This window comes from Struthio camelus, chromosome 1 (assembly GCF_040807025.1).
Source record: "Struthio camelus isolate bStrCam1 chromosome 1, bStrCam1.hap1, whole genome shotgun sequence".
Classification (NCBI taxonomy): Eukaryota; Metazoa; Chordata; class Aves; order Struthioniformes; family Struthionidae; genus Struthio; species Struthio camelus.
Window position 1 is genome coordinate 201,125,972 of NC_090942.1, and position 20,014 is coordinate 201,145,985.

Genomic DNA, 20,014 nt, shown 5'->3' on the forward strand with positions numbered 1-20,014 from the left:
CTCTGCTCCTTCTAAACAGGAAAAAAGGCCAGCCCTTCGCATCTGGTAGCCGCATGACCAGCAAGGGATACGCTGGGCTCCCCTCTCACATCACTAAAATCTTTTTAATCTACAAAGACATCTGCGAGCGGCTCCTGCCGAGGTGCACCGCTCCCCGCGGACAACCCGCCGCGAAGAAGAACAAGGGCACGGGCACCCAAGGGTTGGCAGGGCGCCTCCGTGCCAACAGCCAGGAGGTCGGCGGCGATTAACGGTCGGGACGGCGCTTCGCAGCAGCCCGCCTCGAAGGGGCGAAGGGCGGCATCGCCTCAGGGCGGCATCGCCTCAGGGCGGCGGCGCCGTCACCTCAGGGGCGCGCGCGAGCAGGTGCCGCCCTTGGCGCGCGCGCGGGAAGGGGGGCCGGGGAGGGGGGGAGGGGCGGGGAGGAGCGGGGGGGGCCCCCCCCGCTCCTCCCCGCCCCTCCCCCCCTCCCCGGCCCCCCTTCCCGCGCGCGCGCTGCCCACGTGGCCCCGTGCGCGCCGCCCCTCCCCCGCCGCTCCCGCCTTGCGCGTGCGCGCGCCCTGCGCGCGGAGGGGCGCGCACCTGCGCTGCGCCCTCGGCCCGGCCCTGCGCCGCGCCGCGCTGCGCTGCCCTGCGCCGGCGGGTGAGCGCGGCTGGCCCCACTGCCGTCCTCGAAGCCACCTTCCTCCTCCTCCTCCTCGCCGGGAAGCCCCAGGTGACCGTTGCCGGGGTGTGTGCGGGGGCATCCGCGCTGCCCTCCGCGCCTGCATGGAGTTTGTAAGTGCTCAGCGGAGATCGCGGCTTCTTCCCCCCCACCCCCCCTCCCCCAGGGAGGTTTCCCAAGGAGGGGGGTCGGCAGGGCGGTGCCGGTGATGGACCCCCCCCCCAAACCACGCAGCCCCCCCCCCCCCCCAAAAGAAACCCTGCGGCTCCGGCTGCTCAATAACGGTTTTTATTCCGCCCCCCAACCCTCCCCCCCTCCGTTCCGCGCACCCCTTTCTCCTCCCCAAAACTGCTGTGCTGCGGGGGTTTGGGCCGTTTTAGTGCGGTTGCGGTGTGTCCCTGCCTTCCTTCTTCTCTGCCCAGGTGAAGGAAATTACCTGTAGAAACACTTTGTGGCCGTCCTCCCGCAGATAATTTGGGGGCAGTTTTAAGTGGTTTGGTTTTGTTTTCTCCTCCGTGTTTTTTTTTTTTTGTTTTGTTTTGTTTTGTCGCCACGTTTATGTAACAAGTGCCTGCCTGCATATGAGGTTGGTGTTGCTGTCTTAAGGTGTTGCATGCTCTTGGGTTTGGTGAGTGCTCGTACCCGAACGTTACAAAAAATGTCTTTCCGTTGAAGAAGACAGGGGTTAAAATGAATGAAGATCTGAAGGTTAATTTGAGCTGGCTGCCTCAGGACCGTGTAGAAGCCAGCTCCACAGAGAATGTCTCAGCCGCAGGCTCCTCCCTGGTTCCTGTCGTAGACCCAGAGCCAGAGCTCTTGGTCAACCCCTGGGACATTGTTCTGTGCACTTCAGGAACCCTTATCTCCTGCGAAAATGCCGTTGTGGTTCTTATCATTTTCCATAATCCCAGTCTGCGTGCCCCCATGTTCCTCCTCATAGGCAGCCTGGCACTTGCAGATCTCTTAGCGGGAATCGGATTGATCATCAATTTTGTTTTTGCGTACCTTCTGCAGTCAGAAGCGACCAAGCTGGTTACGATTGGACTGATCGTTGCCTCTTTCTCTGCGTCTGTCGGCAGCTTGCTGGCTATTACTGTTGATCGTTACCTCTCGCTGTATTATGCTTTGACTTATAATTCGGAAAGGACTGTCACTTTTACCTATGTCATGCTTATACTGCTCTGGGGAGCGTCTATCTGTATTGGACTGCTGCCTGTAATGGGCTGGAACTGCCTCAGAGATGAATCCACCTGCAGTGTTATCAGACCGCTCACTAAAAATAATGCGGCTGTCCTTTCAGTCTCTTTCCTGCTTATGTTTGCCCTCATGCTGCAGCTCTACATTCAAATCTGTAAAATCGTGATGCGCCATGCCCATCAGATTGCCTTGCAACACCATTTCCTGGCCACTTCCCACTATGTGACCACCCGAAAAGGAGTGTCTACTTTGGCCATTATTTTGGGGACTTTTGCTGCTTGCTGGATGCCTTTTACACTCTATTCTTTAATAGCAGATTACACCTATCCTTCTATATATACCTATGCCACCCTCCTGCCAGCTACCTACAATTCCATCATCAATCCTGTAATATATGCTTTTAGGAACCAGGAGATACAAAAAGCACTTTGGCTCATCTGTTGTGGCTGTGTACCTTCTAACCTGTCTCAGAGAGCAAGATCACCCAGTGATGTCTGATTGACAGCTAGGAGGACGCTCGTTAACACATTATTTTCCAGACATTCTTGCAGCACTGTTTTTGGTTTAGATGCTTTCATTAAATGGTGTGTGTTGGGTTCATATAAAAAAACACAGGATGCACTGACCTTTTTGTAAACAGAAAAAACCCCAGTGACCAAAATGAATCAAGTGGTTTAAGGGAGATTTCCAAAATCAAAATAATCAGTGTTCATACAGATTTCTAATGTTGCTCAGGGTCTTTTGTTGTAATATAAGTATATAACCCAGACTCTGCCATGTTTGCCATGATTTTACATTAATTTTGCTAATTAACATTAGATTGAAACAACATGCCTACTTTGAAATTGTTTGTGATTGCGTTCAGTCACGATGCATGTTTTATTTTGTTGTCGGGATTTTCTTTCCCTCTTTAATTCTTATTAAAACAGTAAAAAAAAATAAAGTCCTGTTACCACAAACTCCTTTGTATATCATCAGAATACTCTTCAAAATAATGGCCAATCATACTGATTTATATGATGTTTATTGTAATAATCTCAGTGCAACAAATATGCTCTAAGTGAGGAAGCACCTGCATAGCTTTTTGTTTTAGGTCTCGGCATGAATTAGCTCGATCATTATTTTAAAGTGTTACCTGTTCTCTCTTGAGTTCTGGCTGGATGTTAAAACAGAAGATAAGCTTTGTCTTCCTTTTCAAAAATCAGGCATATGTTTTCGTCTAGCTATGGGACATCAGAGCTCATGATGCTATTAATTTTAAAAACAATTCCCCACTGAAGTTGATGGGGAGTTTTGAAATTGATGAAACAATATGGCCTCTTTTGGCTATGCGTTTGTAATAGATGCAGCACTTCTAAGTTTCTCGGACAAGTTAATCTTTTCAGAAATGTACAGGGGAATATCTAATGAAATAACCTACAAATAACTTACAACACATATTTAGCATCTGCACTAAATGGTTCCCCTTAAGTTTGCTCTCAAGTCACAATTATTACTGCTTGTTTCTGTTTTTCGGCTATAATTTAACATTCTGAAATTTTATAAATTCTCAGAGCATATCTGGTTCATAATCGTATGCAACCAAAACTGCAACATGAAACAATTATTTTCTCCTTTTTCTGGCAGTTTCATCCTTTGCAGATCATGATTCTTCACACTGTATGCATATCATTTCACTTCATTATAGGATGATAGTTCTGGTCTAAAAGGCAGAGCTTCCTCTCATGAATTGTTACATTTAAAACTGGTTATAACCTTTTACTGAAGCCACATTAGAATGCAATAGAAGTAAAACATTGTTTTCAGTAAGAATACTTGATTGTCAGAGAGAGAGTCTTTCTGGAAGATTTCTTCATAAAAGTTAAGGTATATCGTAATGTCAATGCCTGAGAGTTTATATTACCACTATTAGTGTTAATGGGAGCAGCATGTGTTAATGCCTTGGCATCAGTATGAGGTTATATTCCCTTGAATGTCAAAGTCAGTATACTGTATTGTTGCTTCAGTATCTTCCATTACAGTTCCAAAAAAAAAAAAAAGTCACAAGTGTAAAAATAGCAATATTTAAAGTTCAATGAAAAAATTTGCCTGTATTATAGATAGCAGAGACAACCGTGTTGCTGATATGGATTTTTTCAAATGGAATCTTTCCTTTTTCACATGGATGTTTGGATGACTGTAGCTTTTTGTGGCAGAGTTTCTGTGATGTTAAGAGTCATATGGTATACACAAAGCTGAATCTCAAATGTGGATGAGTTTTCTGTAAGCAAAGCTCTGTAGAGATTTTATCAGCAATAATTAATTTTAGTTGCAATGCTGGGTTCAAATTCCATTGTTCACTTGGTTCAACCTTCATGATATTTGGCTTTTACTTTATAATCTAATTAGTTTTAAAAATGCATGGCATTACCCAGTAGAGCTGTGAACTTACAGCTCCCTTGGCTTAACCGCAATTTACAGATGCTCAGCACAGTTAGACTATGGCCCCTACTCTGTAGGATACTGGTATTCTTCATCTACTTCTGAACGCTAATGAGAATCTAGTCATTACCATGCTCCTGTTTTGTTATGAATTTTTGTATAAGAAATAATCACTTCATAAATATCCATGCTATGTATGCATGCAATTTTGCAAGTATGCAAAAAATGGAAATAAATGGTAGAAATCATGAACTGAATAATGTAGAGAGGCTGTGAATGGCACCTTTTAAAAGAGCAAAGAAGGTATGTTAAAATCATACAATGTGTATCCCTCTCTCGCTTCTCTGTGCGATTGTTCTTCTGTATCGAATTGCTAAAAACTGTGATGAGAATGAACTGCTATAACTGTGACCATAATTCAGTCGTGAGGGTGACTGTTTTGCTGCTTGTGCAGACCTGTTCTCTTCCTGTTGGTCACCTCACAAGTGCTAATGTTTTTCTCTCCACAACACCTGGGTGGTAGGGAAGCCAGAAGAAAAATAGCACAGAGGGAGGTGATGTTGTCCGCTCTTTTCATGCTGGTTCACCTAGTGTCCTTGTCATCTTCCTCGCTCCACAGGCTGCCTAAATCTGCAGAGGCTCTCCGGAGTGCCGGGGGAGCCGACCTTTTCCTTGTGCCAGAGTGGAGAGATTTGTAATTGGAAGCTTCTCTCCTGAGGAGAAGTCTGAATCAAATGGAGGAAAGAAGGATTAATTATAGAAGTCACACAAAGCTAGATTGTAGGGATATGATTTGCCCTCATTTGAGGGGTAATGCATGGTTACCTTTCACAACAAACAGATGAGAAACACAGTTTTGCTGCTAGAGCTATTACTGTGACCTCTAGTGAGGATGTTGTCTAAGAAATGTTCTTAGATTGAGACTGTGCAGCAAAGACCAGAAAGTCCTTCTGGAAGTCAGTGACATGGGTTTCTCTACAGCCGCCAGACAGACCATTAAAATCATTTATGATTTACAGTATTGGAGAGACGCTATGTAACACACCTGTGAGCAAACTCTTGTCCTCTGAGGGAGGAGGGGCAGAGCTGTGGGTGCAAAGCTGCCTACCTCCCTTCTACAAGAAGGCAAACACTTCTCAGACCCTGCAGAATTCAACAGTTCTCTGCTCTCCGCTTGAAGTATGTGGGCAGTTGCATTGTAGGCCCCCGTCCCCTATGGGAAGGTGCCAGTATCCTTTCAACATCCCTCTGAAACTGATGGAACTCCAGCCAGCTTGTAGGGTTGCATCATTTTATAGTCACGTTAAACAACACCTGTGCATAAGCTCAGAGGTGTTAAATTGACTCTTTAAAGTATAGTGAAGTACCTTGCCTGTCTCCAGCATAATGACAGAAATGTGCGGGAGGGGGGTTTTAATGCATAATTTAGTGTAAGGAATTTTGAGTTTATTTTTCATGCTTGACCTGTCGTGAGTAACAGGTTGTATCTTGATAGGCAAAATTTACTGTAGATAGTTTTTTCATATACTCAACCTCAAAGCTTGTGTGAGGGGTTTTGGTGTTTGGTTGGTTGGTTTTGTTTTTTTTTACCATTCCTCCTAACAGTAAGAATTTCAGCAATAAGGGAAAAGTGCTTGTATCATAACAGCAATAAAATCCTCCATGTTGCAGGTACTATAAACTGCTGAGTAAACTCAGAGCAATAGAGAGGAAGCAATATATTCTTTAGACAAAAAGTAGTAACTTGCATGAGGACTTTAAGTAAGCAGAAGTCTTCCTTTGTTAAGCAGTTGCTATTGGACTGATGTGAGACATTTTCTGGTTGGTTTGTGTTACAATCATTTGAGTTACTGAATAGAATTACTCAGCAATAACCATTTACCTTAGTTTTTGGATCCTGAATGCTATTTGTGAGAAAATTATGTACTGCAGTAGGGTTTTTTTTTTACTCTTTTCATTGTTTGGCATTTAGTTGTACAGCAATGCTTGGATAAATTCATTGTGTTCATGATTTCTGGTTGTAACTTAATACTGAGAATACCCTTCACCCCCCAAAAAAAAAAAAAGAGAGAGAGAATCCTCAAATTTATGATGTCAGTCAAGCTGGATATAATAGATGGGGTTAACCAGTTCCAAAGGTAATTTGGTACAAAAGATGGTGATTGTGGCATCATTGAAGAAACCACCTGCCAATACCTAGGATATTTGGAAGCAAGCTGAAAGGTCTGTTACAGCTGCTGTTCGTTCCCACTACGGATGCTCAGTGACATAAGCAGCTGCATCCATCCTTCACATTCAGGGGCCACCCTCGAAGGATCTTGGAGCCACTGAAGTCACTCCAGGGACAGCAGTGAACTTTGGTTTGGGCGAGCAGCCATTTCATCTGCCAAAAGTTGTATTTCTGTTGCCTCCTTTTTTCCAGAGTTATTTAGCTGTTATGGATTCATTTAGCTGAAATGGATTCATTTCTCAAAGGAGAAATTCATTTCTCATAGGACACCTGTGGATTCATTTCTCACCTGCAGTGTCAGTGGAAATTGGGATAAACTAGCATCACTAATAATCAGGCCACTGAAACATAATAGCGTATTTATGATTTTAAAAATGGAGGTTCTGTAACATTAAGACTCATATTTTCAAAGTGTTGGCCTTGACCTTTCATGCAGAGAAAATATTTGACCTGTTTTTGTATGTACAGTGAACAAAGACAAATAGAGTTGGGCAGAATGGTCACTGTTTAAAAAACACCAGCTGGTCTATTGTTTTATTTCAGATACTGAATAGTTCCCTGTCCTTGAAGTAGAAACTAACTCTGGCAGTATCTACAAGATCCTGAATGCGCACAAGTTAATGTAGAAGCATGGTAGCAGAGGTAGAAGACTAAGCATGGTTGGCAATGCAACGCAGTTTGAAAGCACAGCTCGGTCTTGAGTGGGAATAGGAATGGTATACCTAGACACAAACTGTAGACAGATCAAGACCTAGGTGTACAGAATAGCATCAGAAATGGGTGAACAGCACCTCGTTAAGTCTTACTACTGCAAGAAAACAGTATCTGGTGGAATCTCACTGGGTATAGATCCTATATCGTAAGAACTGTGAGCATATTATAAAGTGTTACTGGCCATCTCTTCAGGAAAAGGTATCAGTGTACTTTGGAGGAGATCAAGAGTCCAGCTAGACCTAGGAAAGGAGTGATTAAAGGGGGATGTTAAGTGCCCGCATGCAAACTGATCACATCTCTTGGAAAAGGTCTGAGAATCATTTTGATGCCTTGGCTGCCTTCTGGGGCATCTGATTTGAGAGCAAGAGGTTTCTCCCTCAAGAAATTCAGGAAGTACCTGTGGCTGATACATTACATGCATTGAAGACAATAAATAATCTACATCTCTTCACATATTTATCAAAAGGAACAAATAACTCTTTGCAGTCAGAAATGTTGTTTGCAAATAGGCAGCGTCTTTTCAATAGGGCAATACCACAGGAAACGACTTTAGGAAAACAGTTTGATAACCTCAGCGATAAATTTGGAAAAACAAGGTTTTCAGACACAATGTATTGCATGTTATAAGATTAAGTCCTAATACAAGAGATCATTGCACGGTAGCAAGAAGTCCTGTAACGAGAATGGCGTTAGGCAACAGGGCTACTCAAAAGCATGTGAAATTCAATGTTTAAAAATAGGTTACTGCAGATAATGGTGCATTACTATAGTTGGGAAGGATAATTGTAAATAATATTTGAATTTCATGTATTTTTGAATGCCGTTTCGAAAGCAATGGTTTACCATTTCTGAACTACTACCGCTAAGCCAAACTAAACGTGGCATTGAAAGGGATGTGCAGTGAAAATAGATAAGACCTCTCAATCTCTGCTTATAAAGAGGAGACTAGAAGGAAGAGATGTGCTTTATATATAATAAATAACGAATAGTATAGGGAAGATAAATCAAGCATATTTATCTACCCCTGCCTCTCAGTACAAGAATAATGGGACTTCCAAAAAAGTTGAAAGGCAGTGTGCTTGGATATACTTTTTTCGTACAAAGGGAGATTGCCCCATACAACTGGCTGCTACTGGTTTATTGAAACCAAGAATTTGCGGGTCCTTTTAGTGGATCAGAAATCTGAATGAACAGTGAGGATATCTGTTTTACCATTAGGTGGATGATGAAAGATGAGGGGATGCAACTCTTCATGGTTTGGGGGATCAGTGCATGATGCTTGAGCTTGGATAGGAGGGGTGTTTGAATAAAAGCATCCTCTGTGATGCTTTTATTCTGAGCTGTCCGTTTTGAAGGCTCGTGAGCCTTCCCTGATGCACATGGGGCATCCGAGCGGATGCCGTGGGACTGTGGGCATTCATGGGCTCAGTGGAGCAGTCCTCGGTCCTGGAGCCTGGCAGTGTTGCTGTTACTGTGGAGTGGTGTCCAGTGAGCAGAAAGGAGGAGCTGTGCAATAACGAATAGGCTTGGAAGTCAGGTGTTCCTCCCATGAAAATATGACCACATAGGTTTTATTCAGATCATTACTTGTCTCAGTAGCACAGTCTTACATAGCTCCAGTTGAAATAACACGGGGCTTTTTGTGAATAAAGACTGAAACTATGAAAGTAGAGCCATCAGCAGTTTATTTTACCTAAGTTATATATTCCTATTTCTTCTGAGGAGCAACTGGACCCTTAACTTTACAGAAACTGTTTCTTCGAAACCAAGATGCCATTGCACTAAAAGTGTCTGTACTGAAGTTTACTTAACAAATTTTTTGTAGATCTTCTAAAAACAATCAAACTGCTATCAATTGCCTTTTGAGGAAATTGTCCTCACCTCCCCAAACCTGTTGTTTTGTACTCTACAAATTCCACGGTGATTTTTACAAATTCTTACTGACACATGGAATACTTAACTGGACAAGATAGTAGCAGGACTTTCCATTAATTAATTTTAAAGTTTCTTTTCAAGGCAACTCAGGTGGAGGGGACTTTTGTGTCCCAGAACTAGTTAAGCTGTTTATACTATTTCTATATAAAGATACTATTTCTATACAAAATAAACCTGATACTATTTCTATACAAAATAAACCTTTCTAAAAAGCACAGAGTTCTTAGGGACAGCTGCACATTTAAGGGCTTCATCAAATTACTAGCGTAGAAGTAATTCTGATGATGACCACAAGATTACTTTTTTTTTTCTTCAGTAAGTAAATCTGGCACAGTCCTCTATGTTTAGAGAACCTGCCTTTCAGCAGTAGTAGTCTCTCTCATAAGTACAGTGTTGCATTCTTATATACTTGTATTTTAATAGATTCTATTCAGTAGACAAAAAAGAGGAAAAAAAGAAAAATGCTCTAAAATGATTTCTTAGCTTTCTGCAAGCTCCCCAGATTTTTAACTAGGACCATTTAGATAACCTTTGGTAACCTTATGTTTTTATAGTTTGCTACAGCCCGTTCAAAAAGATGTACAGCTTTTTTTTTTTCATTTAACTTCTTTGATGAGCATTTGCTCTGCACTGAACATTTATCTCATTTATTTGCAGGAAAAAAAAGCAGGTGAATTGCTGCTGGTAGACTGGTGATATCTTTTTATCCTCTAATCATTTAGTCCCAGCCGTGTGATATACTGTCATATTTAGGTACAAACCTAGTTTTGCTTTCTCAAAGAGAAGAAAAGCCAGTACTAACTGCAAATGCTGAAGACTCCATCCTGCAGTGATGGAGGAGCCTTACACTTTTGAGGAATAGATTGCAACAAATAAGATTTAAAGTAATACATATAAACTGTTGTCATAAGCAGACTAGTTCTTAAAAGGTAATAGATTTGTTAGAGAACTTAGGTAATAGTTATGTTACATGCTGAGTGGAGAGAGAAGCAGTGTCTTAGAACTGTTTAGTATCCCATCAATTTAAGTATAATGAGATACCATAATTAAATATCATACATAATTATGATTATTTAATATACATGGTAAATATGATGTGTTAAATATCATACTCTGTGCATACAGTGTTGTAGTGGTCAGAGTGTAGCGACTTTGCTGAGGCAGAGTAAGAGGAAGATGAATTTTCATATCTCTAATTTGGGCAAATCCCACTGCCAGCTTTGGAATTACAGGAGCATCTTATATGGCCACATCTCAGAATACAAAAAGGATGTGTATCACTAACCTGAGCCTATATAATAATTATATATTCCTAGGTACACTGTTCTCTTTTCTCTCCTCTCAGGTGCTTTCATAACAGGACTCTACAGGTCATGGATCTAAACAGGAGTCCACGTAATCCTATGAGGCAGGTGCACGTTTTGCACTGGCTGATGCTAATCTGGAGGATATTGCAGTATCTAAGAATTCCTGTACATTTATTTTTAAAAGGCATGCCAAATATACATTTGCTTCAAGAGGACACTCTAGGGAAAGGGAGAGGACCTGTAAGATTTGGGGCCAAAGTATACAGATTTTAATGCATGGATTTACGCTAGTCCCCACAGAAGTTTTTTCTTAGAAGTTCAAAATTTGCTAAGACCAAACCTGACAGAACAATAGGCAATTCAGCTTCTGCTGCTTTCAGGGAAGAGATATTTTTCAGCATGTAAATGGATGCAACGTGACCTGGCCCTCTTAAAATGGAGATACTTGTGCCCTGAAAGGGATGTTCTGTTGCATCCCCAGGGGGGTCAGGGAGTCAGTGTGCTCCATCCATGGGTTTTTATGCTGCTCCTTGGTTCCCTTCTGACACCTTAACTTACTCCCTTGATATTTGAGCAACCCTCAGTCCACCCCTTGCCAGGGTCTGACAAGAAAACGTCTGCACTGAGGTAAGGAGCAGCATGGAGGTCGGGCTTTTCTATGAGTATTAATCACAGCAGAGATCTTTCTGCAAACTAGATAGAAAACAGCAAGCCTGCTTCCGTCATGTTTCAAATTAATTTCTGTTCCTTTGTTTTGCAATTCCCTGCTGATGTTAGCAGAGGCTGCCTTTAGGCTGGGCAGAGGAGAGTAAAACTCAGTGCTGGGAGTTAGCACATTCAAGTATGCAGCTTTTTACCCAGCTGCTGTCCCAGAGCACAGTGGCTGAACATACAGTAGTCTACTTCTGAACTCAGCTTGGTCCCACAGGTTAAAATGTATAGGAGGGATGTGGTTTTCCAGAATCTGGAAACAATGCAAGTGATTTGTGCCAAAAGTATGGAATGGATATTGCAGCTGAAGAGGCAGGTAATTTGCATAGATTACGTATACATCAAAATATTCAGGCAATCTCTAGCCCTGCTTGCCTATGCTCGGATATGTTTTGGGCTGAAGCTGATAGCAGCCCCATGTACGTGCCGAAGAGGAGAATATGGGCTCTTCTGTTGGGCCTCACAGTGGGCCTCAGAGCCTGCTGAAAGGAATGGACTTTCTTCTTGTTGTTGTTTCTAGAAGTAGCTGCATTAGACCTCTATCCATTTTGTATGCCTGCATCTCTTTAAGTAATTGGGGCCTAAAATTTACAGTAGTATTGTCCTTTGTTTGGTCTCAGCTTTATTGTCACAGCCAAAACCTACAAAAGTTGACTGTAAACATGCTTATAAATGAAAGGAAATTTTGTAGAATAGAAATGTTGTAATTGTGCCTCTGAAATACAGCTATAAAATTATGTATTTAGCTCCAGACCATGAAATTAGAATACCCTGGACTAGTAGTACAATTCATAATTTTCTAGACTTACTAACTGGACCCTTACTTTCTTTTTCTTACCAAATACAGTTAGGTATAACCTATAATTTATCATACTCGTCAGCTCATGAAGTTCTCAGAGAGAACTTTTCCTAGGAACCATCATACAATGTAAACTCCTGATACTACTGCCTGCTGTGTGGTCCCATCCTGAATTCCAAAATGTTTTGCAAAAAGCAGCTGCATGGGGATAGTTTTTGCATTACAGATCTCATTAGGAGCCAGACAGCTTTAAACCACTGAGTTGAATTCTGCATCTAGTGCTTTTCATATGAGAACCAGTTACTGGTTTAGTAGATAAAGGCTTGTGGTTATTTCTTATACTCACTATTTAGGTCTTTTTCACTTAACTGTGGGTGGAGTTTGAACCGTAGCTTACAAGTATGTAAAGTAATTTTAAAAGGAAGCGCATTATCTTTGCCTCAATTTCCCTTAAGATTAAAGCTTTGGATTGCAACTACAGAGCTTCTTGTTGTATACAAGACAGTCATTTAATGCACTTTATTTAAAAAAGGCACAAATTATTTTGTTTATAAAATGTTACAATTGCACTATGCTGTAAGAATCGGTTACTAAATATAAACTGTACAGTTTTGTAGTCAACATTGTGTTTAGTCATAAATGATTGAAACAATTACATGTTTCAGTTAAATGTTAATTTTATATGTGGTATATATAACTAAATAAATTTTCCTTTCTAAAAAAAGAATGATTGTCCCTTTCATTCCATTGACTTTCACATTCTATTTCAAATAACAAAATAGTATTCTTTTTAAAAAATAAAATTAAATATGTTCCAGTGCAAAGAAATGGCAAAAGATGCTATCTAAACTCTGCGAATTAAAATCAGATCTGCAAGTTCAGCTGAACTTCTGTAGATCTGCTGCATCCACTAACACCACATAAGGACATCCCAGTCGGTATAATTTTCTACCAAAAGTGTGAAAGAAGAGTTGGCACAAATTGTTGAATGCAGAGTTGTAAGTGAAAGTCAGAGTGCTCTTCCAAATTTGTATGTCTCATACAAATTAATTTTCCTCTACTGCACTTATCTTCTGATGCACTGCATGCATTGTCACTGTATATGCTCATATTTGCTGAATGTATTTCAGGGGGGATATACAAGAGGGTCTGAGATGGATCTTGGAAAATGTTAATACTTAAATTTGAGTTGATCATATCAACTGGGAGAGGTAAGAGTCAAAAGAAACTATGTTAACTTAGTCTTTTTCTTGACTAAGTTTGGTTCTCATCCTGCGGTTAAGTAACTGCAAAATCAGTTGCATGATTGAGTTCTGTGTTTCAAATCTGACTGTATTATAAACAGGCTAAAAGAAAAAAAAACTGATCTCTGATTTTTCCTAGTTAAATTTAAAAAAAACTGTTTTGTGGTTTAATTCTTTTGAATAATTTTCTCGAATAGGCAGCTTATTTTCCAGGCACATAAGTTGATGGAAAGAGCTAAACCTGTAACCCTGAAACTGACCATTCTGTACTGTAGTCAGTGAAAGCATGACTTCTGAAAGAAGTTGGGCAGTAGCCAACAGATATTCAGGTAAGTAATGGAAATCAAGGCTGTTTCCTTTGTAACAGTAAGTCCTGGGCTCTGGTGTGTGCTGTGCCTACTTAGCTGGAGAAGATCCTCATGACCTTTACTTCACCCAGACACAGCTGTCCTCTCCACCTCTCACATCAGACCTGCAGGCCCCAGCTACTTATTCTGGAGACAAAGAAAGTGGTATCATGGATCGGGGTAGTGCCCTAGTTGGTCTTTCTGCAATAAAACTACAGCCAAAAGGCTACACAGTGGACTTGGTGATCAGGATGTACTTGATAAATGGTTCTTGCCTAACTCAGCATGAACTGCAACTACACAGGATATACCCTTAAAGTCTGCCAGCCTCTAATCTACCAAACTGGAAATTGAATAAGAATTAATGAGAAGAAATACTAAAGAAGACATGCTCCATCAAACAGAGAAGTCACAACATGTTATAAATGCATCACAGTAACTAGAAAAAACAACATACTAATATAATAAACTAGATTTACTGCTCCCATATCAAACATGCCTTCTGTAAAGACTTGGTCTTTGATAATTTTGTGTTGCTTTGCGTATTTTTTTCTCTCATAATGCTGACAGAGACAACAGGACAGGGAAAAGGGCTGTGACTGAGCATGTTACTATCCAATAAACACTCTGTAATAATGACTATTATTTAGTCAAATTTGGCACTGTTAGAAGAAAAGCTGTAATACCCACTACAACAGGTGTAATATTAGAAAGTGTTACAACATAAAGATGAAGACTGCTTCCACTAAAAGGAGCAGCTAAAAGGATGAAATGCTGGCAGGCAGCTAAGAGATTCTTTAAGGACCCTGCAGTAAGATATGCTTTGCATATCTTGCATGTATGTACTCTTCCCATCAAAAAAACCCCTGAAAGGATCTCAAAAAGAGTGTGAGATTAGATAAGAGATGGAGCAGACTATTAGAAGCAAAGAGAGAACGTATGTCCAAAATGAAAAGACCTTTAACTAGTCAAATGTATAGTCATAATAAGGCAAATCAGAGAACGCTTTGAGGGGCAGTTTGTGAAAACATAAAAAACCTCAGTTAAAAACTATCACAAGCGGAAAATTTACCCAGACAATCTGTGGAAACAGTGAAGTCTTTAAAAAACAGGCAGTCAAAATAAAGCTGTGGAGAAAAGCAAAATGAATATTTGCATCAGTGTTTTTTTGAAAAGGGGTTTAGAAATCTTTCCGTACTGGGGTCTTTCTTTATGGAGGGAACAGTCTGAAGAATTGTCTCTATTGGGGCAAATACCTGCCTCTGACAAGACCCTGGCTGGAGGTTAAGCTGACTGAAGAGGAGATGAGAAACTACTGGATACAACATGAGAAATTGCTGGACGTGACAGATAATGATGTAACAAGCTGAAAAAGTTAGATAGCACCATGAAGGATGGCTGGATTTCACAGGTGGTTGTGGCGGGGAGAGGTTATGGGAAGCAGCCAAACTTTGCAGATAGAGGAGGACCTTTTGGGATTGAGAAGTTGCAGAGCCAACACTACCTAGGTTATCTTGTTATTATTCATGCAGTCACCTAACATCAAACAGCAATAAAATCAAAACAGCATCAAAAATAATAATTGGGATGTGGATGTAGCGAAAAAGGGACCAATGGGAAAAAATAATTAAGGATAGGTTGTTTATTTGGGAGGGGAGGGTGCAAGAATGGTGGGAAAAGAGGGTGAAGAAGCAGGAAAAGGGATAAGAAGTATGCAGGTCAGGTGGCCAGGGCTATTTGGGGGTCTCTTTGGGCAGCTCTGCACTTAATCACTGCAGCCTAAGCGAGGACAATAAACTGAACCTGTTCTGACCATAGCCTACCACCATAGTCAGGAGGACTGGGGATGAGTGCAGTAGTTTCCCTGGCAGGGGAACAGCTGAGGTGGGTGGATTCAGCATCTTGATCTCACTGTGCTGGTACCTGTTCCACACCTGACAGTATCAGCATCATCCTAACAACCTCACAGCAGCTGCCTAGAAATATTATTAGGAGGGTAAAAAGGATGGCCAAATCAATAAATTGCATAGTAAAAAAGCTGACGAAACTTGGTTGCACTCAGCCAGAGGAATTCCCATTAGAACGACTGAAGTATTAATGAAGTTTTATGACCGGTAGGTATCCTGACTGTGTTCTTATTCAGTGCAGATAATTTCCTTCTCTTCACGAAGCTATCCAGCACAGCAGTGTACCATGTTCAGAAAGCAGCTCTATTATTAAAATAGTGTTTTAGATTAACTGGGAATGGAAGGTCGTTGGCAACTTTTAGACCACCCAGTAACGGCTAGCTTGTGTCCCCTGCCAAAAGTGCAGCACTTCATGTACTTGTATTTAGCTATCAGATACTTTTCTTAACTGTATCTGGAACTAAGAGATACATTTACTAAGAGTAAATGACTGATTTTTTTTATAATGGGGAAATGTTTTTTTTTATAATGGATATTCAACAGAAGATTTCTGTGATCAATAATTAATGTGTATTTACAAGCATAAAATAATTGAAAGCTATCATGCATATCAATTCTCATGCTGCAACAAACAAAAGAAAGTTCCTTTACATTAGGTCTGCTGGTGGAAATTAAACAGAATAGTCTAGCTTTAGCCTTTGGTTCATGGAGACTCTAAGCTACAATTCCAGCTATATATCTGTCATATAGCTCTTAAGTGTCTGTGGGTCACTTCAAAGATGAGCTGCTGGGTTAGGTAGACCTTTGGACTGACTAGGTACCTTATATTCTTACTAAACTCTTATTAGCGTTCATATTTATAGCAGGGTATCAGAAAGTGTCTATAACCTCATCACTAAGCTGTAGCAAGAATCTTTGATGTCTATTCAAATTAACAGACCTCTGCAGCTGCTGGATATTTTACCCTGCCCATTGAAAAATGCACGGGAAATATCATCATAGTTTGGCAGTGTATGAAAAAGAAAATTCCATTTGCAGCTACTCAGGCTTATAAAAAATAGCCCAAGTCATATACACCTTTTAAAGTTGTTTTGAAATGATCTAGGACCATATGGGTCTAAATAAATTTTTCTCTAGAATTGCTTTTAAGTGTAGCAGCTCATACCCAATTCTTATTTTGTTTTGTTTTGGATTGAAAGTTCATCCTCAGAAAAAAAAACAATGCCACCTGGGGTTGTTACTCTTTGCGTTCCACTGACTTGGATGGAAGCTGAACAAATGCTCTCTTACTTCAGCATCCTCTTCTGGTTGAGGATTTTCTTGGGTATTTGTTCTTTCATATCTGCCAAACTTTTTCATACCCCCCCCCCCATTTTGTGCTAAACGTAGAGATGGGTGCCCTTTCACCTTGGCATCCTTTATCTGACAACAAAGGGGTTTGTTCATGTACCAGGACACTGTCTTCCCATCAGTGGCTTAGCATAGCTAGTTTCATCTTTATCATGATGTATGTGTCTAAATGATGCTTAACAGAGACTCTATATAAATGTGTTTTTAAGATGCCTTGAGTTTGCCATCATCATCATTATAAGTTGTCAGACTCAAAAGCATTCTCTTATGATTTGCTGGCCAAGGATCATCACAATCCAAATCATTCCGTTTACAGGGGTTGTGCAGGACAGGCATGTGGAAGACGCAGAGGAGGTGGCAGGCTGTAGCTGTGTTTTTAGGATAGGAGAGAGCCATTACTCCCAAGCGCTATGTCTCAGCCATTATGTGGGTCTAATCCCACTTAACTCCAAAAAATCTCCTCAAACCAGCCTGCAACGTCTCACACCTCTGGATGTTCGTACTCTTTCCTGTTAACAAAAGAAAGGTGGCAAAGCAGTGACTGGAAGGAAGCCTTCAGGTTTCTCCCTTCTCTCTTAAATACCCTCCATCACTGCAGTTTCCTGTTCCCTTTTACCTGCTTCAAAGAGCAGGCCTTTATCAGCAGTGCTGCTGGCTGTGCAATGCGAGCATGTCCCTACAAATTACTATGTATGTTCTGAATTCCCATTTTATTAGTTGAATTGTGCACCTCAAAAGGTGTCAGACAGGAGAGGGAAGCATTTGCTATTTGCCAGTTTGACCCAATTAAAAAAAATTCCTTCCTGACACCAAAGCAAGCAGTCAGATAGATAGACCCACTGCTCTATAGAGCGAGAAGCAAGCTCAAGCTTCTGCTTTGCTCGCAGCAACCGGAAAGAAGAGGAGGAGCTGGTCCCTGCACGCTCTGCAGGGCCCTCCATTGGCTCTATCATGCTGCAGATGTCATTGAGTTTACTGCCTGGCAAGGTAGTATGTGCTGTGCTGAGCCAGGGCCATGCAGCAACCGATCCTGTCTTACTTGATGCTTTGGCTCCGTCTGCAGTCTAGTTTCGTGTTGAAATGGATTCCAGGATTTACTGCTAATGCTGGATTCCCAGTCCCTTCAGACAGCTTTCTATAGCATATATCTGATTTTTTTAGTTATTATTTTCAGTACCTGGAGTTCTCTACACTACGGAGTTTTGTTTTTTTTTCTTTTTTTTTTCCTTCTAGAGAGAAGTCACTGAAAAATGTTATGGCTCCTTAATGCTGGGTCCATTTCATTCATCATGTTCTTTCTGCACAGTGTTAGTTTGCCTTCAGTACAGCATGGCTTTTGCAGGAATACAGCCACCCTTGTCAATAGATGCATCTGGCCTTAGATCACTGCAGACACCTGTGTCTTCTGCCACAGCTTTTGCAGGTAGTTCAGGCCGGCCCTGTTTCAGTGGCTGCATGTCAGTTTTGGGGCCTCTCTCAAGCTGCCTGCTTCCCCAGAACAGCAGCAGCCCTGCGCTGGCAGCAGTGACTTCCCTCTACCCTCTGCAGAGAATTTGCTAAACTTGGCCTTTTCTATGAGCAGAGTGGGGCTGAGAGGATGTTCCCGGGATGTGGGTTACTGGCCCTGTGGTCACAGCTCCCCTCGGGCCAAGGGATCATGGGGAGCAGGGGGAGCAAAGAGGCTGATCTTCCTTCTCTTTGAGATACCAAGTTGTGAATGGGTGCAGGAATAGCCAGTTACCTGCTAAGGTTATGTTCACTGCTCAGCCAGCCATGCTGTATGTCCTGGAGGGAAAAGTTGTCAGGCTAGATGCACGTGTCATAGGCCAGACTTTTCTCATAGATGTGCAGCTAGACTATGCTGGCAGGAGTACATGCACAGCAGTCCCTCAGCAGCTTTTCCATTTCAGACTCTAGTCACTTGAGTATTGTCTTCACATTCACACTTAACTTGTCTTACTAGGGAATGTTGTCTTCTTCAGAGATGAGATAAAGTGTTAGTCAGAGCCCAGTAATTTTCCCTATTCTGTTTAGCATTTTTGTGCTTCTCCTTGATTCTATTAAAGGTTGTTTTAATGAGCACTCGTTAAATAAGTGTGTCTCTCTCCACAGATCTAAGCAGTGGAATCTCCAGCATTTCCGCTGCTTCACAAAATGATACAACACTTTATTCTAGTCAAGTTAAAAATGGAACAAAATGCTACTCTGTTTCCCTTTCAATCATCTCACCTTCCCTAGCGATTTGCGAAAGAGCGTTGAGTTTTCTGTTGCTTAGAAGTTATTTTTTACACCATTTAAATGACAGCTTAATCATATGATAAAGGACTTTCCTAAGTGCAAGTCTTTTCCTTGTGTCAAAATATCTGTGGATGCCATATTTAACAGCAGACACAGCTGTGCTGCAGCAGTAGGTGAAGTTCCCCCTGTGAATAGTTTGCATGATATTATATAGCTGTGGAGAGCACTTCCTTTCGGAAAGCTGTTCTGAGATAAAAGTCAGCAGGGCTCTGGTTCCCACAGTGCAATCATCAGCAGCAAAAATCCTAAACAGCAGTTGAGTACATTTAAGGATGTGAGTGTATATGTATATAGCAAGGTAAGACCGTATTTGGAATAATTCAGTCCATTTATGATAAAGTAGCAATATTGTTTTCAAAGACATGGAACCCCTAGTAAATGCATGTGGAATGGTAGCAAATGGTGATGTGACTGGAGAGAGGTCATATCAAGTATGCAGGAAGTACTGGTATCTGCTACTCTGCCTTCTTGCTTCGCTGCATAAATTCTCACTATGAGAATGTGGTGGGTAAGAATAGCACTCTGTCACTGTGTATTTGTAGGATGAGTGCCTAAGAGAAACTATCACATTTAATTTAACATCTATTTTAAAGCTTTGAATCATTTCTGCAAAAAGACAGATTTCATCACATATTACCTTTATGCCTCCCTGTCAGTAGCTTACATAATTTAGCAGAGCACACCACCACATAGTAGTCATAAAACTTAACAGCTTACAATTACTATGTTGTCAAGCTTACAGTGTAAAACAGGCTGACATCAACCTTCTGGTGATGCAGAAGCAAATGTCAGTGTAAAAAAGCATCAGTAACTTGAGAGGCTTCCAGTAAGAAGGTTTGAGAAAAATACTAATGTTTCACAGATTTATATAAAAAGTTTAGTGGGGGGGG

The 20,014-nt window shown here is 41.4% G+C and overlaps 1 protein-coding gene across 3 annotated transcripts; it reads left to right on the forward strand.

Moving 5' to 3' along the window:
- Positions 1 to 608: 608 nt before the first annotated feature.
- Positions 609 to 12,705, forward strand: GPR12 (G protein-coupled receptor 12). Of its 3 annotated transcripts, none has more exons than XM_068930187.1 (2): positions 609 to 777; positions 1,343 to 12,705. In XM_068930187.1, exons 1-2 carry the CDS (start codon positions 769 to 771, stop codon positions 2,357 to 2,359), a joined length of 1,026 nt encoding a protein of 341 aa, XP_068786288.1. In that variant the 5' UTR covers positions 609 to 768; the 3' UTR covers positions 2,360 to 12,705. The 3 variants fall into 3 exon arrangements, with proteins under 3 accessions (XP_068786288.1, XP_068786289.1, XP_068786287.1); XM_068930188.1 differs by having other exon boundaries at positions 624 to 715; XM_068930186.1 differs by having other exon boundaries at positions 728 to 777; positions 1,340 to 12,705.
- Positions 12,706 to 20,014: the final 7,309 nt, after the last annotated feature.